Here is a 6,489-nt window from a genome sequence, read left to right as displayed (position 1 = left end):
GCTCTGAATGTCCAGGCTCAGCTGCGGCGAGAAGATTTAGAAGGGGCGGGGTAGGTTGGGACGGTAGTTTAATTACGTGCCGGGGAATTGCGTCAATTTGTACTTTAGCATTTGAAAAAAGTGCTGTGAGCGTGGAGTGGGGCTGGTGGAGAGTGAGGCGAATGTGCGGTTTTGAAACCAGAGGACCGTAAGTCCCTCTCCCTCCAAACGAGACCGTCCCGCGGGCTCTGCGGCCGCCTCTGGACCGTCCGGAGAGAACATGGCGGCGCCCGGAGCCCGGAGCTGCAGCCTCTCGGGCCTGCTCCCGGCTCAGACCTCGCTGGAGTACGCTCTGCTCGATGCCGTCACCCAGGAGGAGAAGGACAGCCTGGTCTACCAGTATCTGCAGAAGGTGGACGGCTGGGAGCAGGACTTGTCAGTGCCCGAGTTTCCGGAAGGTGAGGGGCTGGCTTCGGGGTGGGGACCCCTCCCGGAACCTCCCCTTTCTCGGGGACGTCGCCCTCCCCTGAAGCGGTGGGCGAGGCGTGGTTCTGCGGCCGCGCCGGGCAGAGGCGCTTCGCCCAGCCGAGCCTCTGTCCCCAGGCGGCGGCGGCGGCGGCGGCGGCGGCGGCGGCGGCGGAGCGGGGGTTTGTGGAGGGCGGGCACATGCATCTTTGTCTCTGTTTCCTCCCTATCTGCCCGGGCCGTGTGTTAACTCAATAGACTTTCCCTGACTGTTTCGTGACCCCTGTTGGCAGTGATTCCAGTGTCCGTGCCCATTCAGTCTGGTTGCCCAGCATCGTCATCGTCTTTGTGCATCATCCTAGCTTCCATTTATTGATCACTTCTTATGGGCCACACACAGCCCTAAACACAAGGGTATTATCTTATTTAATCCTCTCTGCAAACCATTTGAGGTGCTCTTCTTAACCCTATTTTATAGTTGGGAAACTGAGGCCCGGGGACAGGGAGGTTAAGTCGTCTGCCGAGGGCCTCACAACTGAGAACGGCTAGAGTTGGATTATACAGACACCCCCCCCCCGCACTCCCCCGCACTGCATCGGCCGGTTTCTTAACTGTGTCACACTCTTCCGTTCAAAGTCGTGAACCTTGTAATTTTAAAAATCTGAATCAATTATGGCCAGTTTCCAGGTTTGAATCCTGGCTCTGTGAATGTTTGGAGCACGAGGGAACTGATAGTCCCAGCAGTGCTGTTTGTGAAGCTCATCTTGCTATGATAAATGAAACCGAACTTTACCTTCTTTGGTTGGGACTGGCATTGTTTTGACTGCTGGTGGTGGCGTGCCTCCTGGCATGACACTGAAACCACATGTATAGTTAATTGGTTCGATGTGGCAGGGTTCAGTATCTCATGGGAGGTCTATTGGAACCTTGCCTCTGACGACAGCCTCGTCTTTCGAAGCCTTTTGCTCTCGCCTTCATACGTGCTTACTTTATCTGTTATTAATCCTATACTGGACTTGAATTATTGTGGAATTCTATCAAAAGAATTGGGTGCATTAGTGCTTATCCCATCAAAGAAACTTTAAAAGTTTATATAGATGAATGTGTATTTTTTTTTAAAGTCTGTAAGAAGTTAGTTATATATCGTACCCTGTCGTAAAATGGGCATGCCAGCAGCTAGGATTTGGGCCAGTGTTTTTATTTTCTTGTTTGTATCTACGATGAGTGTATTTTATTACTATGAGCTTTGATCTTTGTGACTCATACGTAATACAACAAAATATTCAGGCTTCATATTTGACACAAATTTTCTGCTGGACCTGATTATTGAGAACAGAATACTAGATGTGAGTTTTTTCTTGGTTTCTTTATCAGTTACTGTAATCAGGAAGTCATAAACATAACTCAGAAACACTGTGCTTTGTTAATTTCTTCAAAGAAACATGTTTTATGAGAAGCTGTGTGGTATAATGGATGGATTCAGACAGATCCAGAATTAAATCCCAGTTATTCCATTTGTCAGTTGCATGATTTTGAGCAAGTTAGTTGACTTTGCCAAGCCTTACTTTTCTCACTTATAAAATGGAAGCAATTATTTACCTTTCAGGTTTATTATGCAGACTATATGGTGTATCTAAAGTTCTTACTTCGTAGGGGAGCTCAGTAAATGTCATTATTAGCAGCTTTTAAAGTTATATTCATTGTTATTATTGTTATTATAAAGTGAATTATTAAGTCTGGTAAGCACCTAGCACAATAAGTGACATGTAATTATACTTTCCCTGCCTCTCCAATCTAAGTCACTTGACTATTTACAGAAAATAAATTTGAGACAAATTCATAAATATTTTAAAATTAGGATTTGAAATATACATAATTACTTTGAAGTTTTATAGGGTCACTTGATCTGGCATACTATTAAAACTTTATCAAAATGGATATTTAAGACCTCACTGTACCCTAAACCTCACTAGGTGTGACTAATTGGCAGAAATATTAGTTTGATTTGCAGACTTTTTTTTTTTTAGAATTTTGTTTTAATTGAGTGACTTCAGTTGCTGTTATTAGTTGTTAGCTGTTATTATTCATTTGTTCCACCCAGCTTTGGCTTTCAGTTTCTATAAAATATTTCCAAATACCTGCTTCAAGTTATAATTAATACTTTTAGTAGCTGCATTTATTTACTTATAAGCAACAAACTCATTATCTTTGTTTCCTTAAATTGGTTAAACAGAGATGCTGTACTTTTAATCTACTTTTGTTTAACAAAATTTTTCTTCATAGTGCACAGTTAAAATTGTAAATCATGGTCAAGTAATTATAAATTCTAATTTACAAAAGCACAGATTAATGAGATTCTGTTTTTCTTTGGAGGGAAGGGAACATGCTCTTCTTCAATATTAATGTTGCTTCCATGAAATCTATAATAATAGCAGTGTGTTTTGCTTAACTTTGCATTTAAAATATTTTGTATTTAAGGTCTTATTCAAATCCAGAGCATTTCAGCTCTTTTATGAAATTGGCTTAGGTATTTTGTATGTTTATCCTTATATTTTAACACTGTTTCTTGATATTTATTCTTAAGGTTGACCTTCATTCTCAGTAGCCCATTTGTACCTAATCATGTACTTAAGTCCTTTTAATATTTGATATTTCCTCTTATTTTTACCTAAATATGTTAATCTTACTTCCTTTCACACACAGACTAATATACCATTTCTGAAAGAATTTAGTAGCTTTTTCTTACTATATCTGCAGACTGTCTCATAGCAGTAGCTTTCTCATCTTCTGCCTCCCCACTCCCTTCCTGCCTTGCCAGTCCCTTCCTTAGAAATAATAATTGTTCACATTTTAATAGAAAGTTTTAAGTAAATTATCTTGATCATTTCCTTTAATTATTTTTTATTTTGTGTAAATTTCAGGATTAGAATGGCTGAACACAGAAGAATCTATTTCTGTCTACAAGGATCTATGTGGAAAAGTGGTTGTCCTTGATTTCTTCACCTACTGCTGCATAAACTGTATTCACCTGTTGCCTGATCTTCATGCATTAGAGCACACATACTCTGATAAAGGTATCTGCCCTTTAAATTGGTTTCTAACAGTCTGTCCTGGCATAGTCACTGGAAGAGTAGCTGACTCATTTTGCTCATAGGAGAATGAAACATTTGGCAAGACTTCAGTGATTCTAAAGTAATTTCTAATCTATGAATTAAGGACTCCATGTACCTTTTCATGAAGAGTTAAGCTTAGTGATGATGGTTTGCCTTCCTAAAGAACCAGCATTTAGTCTATGGTCTTTCTTTAAAGATAGGACATAGTTTACTTTTTTCATGATCCAAGTATTTTAAAAAGGTCATTTTGTATACCTGGACTTACCTAAATTTGTTCTATGAGAAAAAGAAAAAATGAAATGTGTGACTAATTTTATATTCTTCTTGTTGTGATAAAAAGGTTTAAAGTTCTTATTAGGAAATATGAATAAGCTTCCTTTAATTTCAAATGACATAAACTACTACCTGTGCTAATATTTTGGAAGGCAAAATATTAGATACTTTTTCTTTGACCCTGCTTTATTTAAAAATTATTTATAAAGGTTAATGTTTTCCAAAGCACACTAGGAAATCCTTTTTTATGGTATTACAAATTCTGAAAATGTAAGAGGTTATACTTAGTATTTTCTTTAGAACTTTGACATTTTTTCAGATTTTTTCTTGTTTACTTCTTTTTAAAAAGAGAGCATATGGGATAAATGAAACTAATTAAAGGTTCCATTTAATTAGGCTTAAATTAATTGAAGCTGTCCTCTTTGCAGTGACTAAAAAGAAGAGGGGGTTACTGATCTTGTGAGAGTAAAGATGAGAATAGAGTATACATGTACAAAAATGAAGGATTTCTTGAAACTTAGTTTAAAAAAAGGAGTGTTGGATAAAACCTTCAGTGCAGGTGAAACTTCAGATGCTTTTAAATTGTAACGGGCTGTATCTTGGAATTGCCTATGGGTGAGATTTACCAAGAACTCAAATATTCCCAATCGCTAAACCATGTTTTCAAAAATTCATCTATATTTAAGAAACATGAGTATTTCATTATCTCCTAGGTTTTGGATACTTACGTGTCTTGTTCAAATCCATGTAATAAATACATTTATTGAGTATTATGTGCAGGGTACTCTAACTGCTGGGGAAATATGTAACAAAGCTGAATTAAAGCATTATGGAACATGGGGAAAGGACTAACTCGCTTTGCCTGGAAGCTTTGGAAAATATTTCTCAAAAGAAGGAGACAATTAAGCTGGAACTTGAAAAATGAGCAGGAGTGCAGCTGAAAATGAAAATGGGGCAGGAGGGACACTCCTGGCTGAGGAAGTGACAGGTAAACAAGGAGGGGAAGCACAGAGGAGTAGGTTTGGAGAGTGGTAAATAGTTTAGTGTCGCAAGGTTATAGGGGCCCCGGGGAAGAGTTAAAGGGGAGGAAGGCAGATTAGGGTCAGACTTGCGTTACGAAGGGCTTTGTATAACGTTCTTAATAGTTAATGGACTTTTTCATCTACTGAAAGTACAGAGATGTTCAAGGTTGTTTTTGATTTACTTGTTTAAGAGGAGGATGACAGTACGATTTGTGTTTCAGAATGGCACTTACAGACTGGGTTAAAAATCCCAAAGTTAACCATTTCCTACTTAAGATCACCCCTAATGGACTGTTTAACTTAATTGGTTAACCCCATACCTGAAGCAAATTCAGTGGCTTCTTAGAATGGATCCTTAACAATCTCTTTACCAGTTTACTGAAAATACTTTTATAACACATTGTGACAAAAAATAATAACTATTTTTATATATAAATACACTTCTGAAAAGTAAAATACTTTGTAAGTGGTTTCAACATTGTAATTTCAAAGAAACATTACTTCATTATGCTGCTGTATGAAAATGCTGGTAACTTAGAAATAAAAGATTTTTGTATTGCTTAGAAGATAAGTTCAGTTCATATTCACAAAAGCAGGCATACCTAGAGATTATCATATGAAAGTTCAGTAGGCTGTCACTAAATTTGCTTTCTTGTTGCTGTCTTTTTTTTTTAATTTTTATTGGAGTATAGTTGATTTACAATGTTGTGTTAGTTTCAGGTGTACAGCAAAGTGAATGAGTTATATATATGTATATATCCATTCTTTTTCAGATTCTTTTCTCATATAGGTTATTACAGAATATTGAGTAGAGTTCCCTGTGCTATACAGTAGTTCCTTGTTAGTTATCTATTTTATGTATAGTAGTATGTATGTGTTAATTCCAATCTCCTAATTTATCATGATGCTGTGTCTTATTTCATTACTATCTGATGTTTCTGAATTTATCTTCAGCAATCCTATTTATGTTCTTGAAGAGACATTAAGCAGCCTGTTTCTATTCCATGAAATATTCAGTTCATTTTATCAGTAAGCTGGAAATGCTCAGCTGCGTGAGGAAGTGCATTTTAATTCAAAAACACTCTGAAAGAAGCCCGCTTTAATACTCAGTCTCCTTCCTCTGTAAACAGCTTTTAAAGTCTGGTTTGTAATGGTGACCAGTATCACTTTCACAATAGTGTAAAAGAAATTATAAATGCCAAAGATCTAAAGCAAAAGTAAAAAGATACTTAATAGTAATGAATGGTTTTGGTTTCTCCTTGAGGGTTTCTAATTTCTTTTACCTGTTTATGCTGGATACATTAATGATATATAATACCCAAATTTAGCACAATGGCTATCATCTAAGGAAAAGCACTTGTTTTTGTTTTCGTTTTTTGCGGTACGCGGGCCTCTCACTGTTGTGGCCTCTCCCGTTGCGGAGCACAGGCTCCGGACTCGCAGGCTGAGTGGCCACGGCTCACGGGCCCAGCCGCTCCGCAGCATGTGGGATCTTCCCGGACCGGGGCACGAACCTGTGTCCCCTGCATCGGCAGGCAGACTCTCAACCACTGCGCCACCAGGGAAGCCCTGAAAAGGACTTGTTTTATAAGAAAACATCTAGTAGGAAAAGTTGGCATATTTTAAAATGTGTTTGC

General features: G+C 38.4%; 1 protein-coding gene across 1 annotated transcript in view; it reads left to right on the top strand.

Annotated features, from left to right (window-relative positions):
- Positions 1-12: 12 nt before the first annotated feature.
- NHLRC2 (NHL repeat containing 2) overlaps positions 13-6,489 on the top strand; it is a 59,686-nt gene continuing 53,209 nt past the window's right edge. Inside the window, exons 1-2 of the mRNA XM_079900177.1 lie at positions 13-437; positions 3,366-3,518. Of these exons, the coding sequence (XP_079756303.1) occupies positions 260-437; positions 3,366-3,518 (331 nt within the window). The 5' untranslated portion in view covers positions 13-259. The remainder of the gene's footprint in view (positions 438-3,365; positions 3,519-6,489) is intronic.

This window comes from Stenella coeruleoalba, assembly GCF_951394435.1.
Source record: "Stenella coeruleoalba genome assembly, chromosome: 16".
In the NCBI taxonomy this organism is placed as follows: domain Eukaryota; kingdom Metazoa; phylum Chordata; class Mammalia; order Artiodactyla; family Delphinidae; genus Stenella; species Stenella coeruleoalba.
The sequence above is the reverse complement of the archived record's forward strand: the minus strand, read 5'-3'. Positions and strand labels throughout refer to the sequence as shown.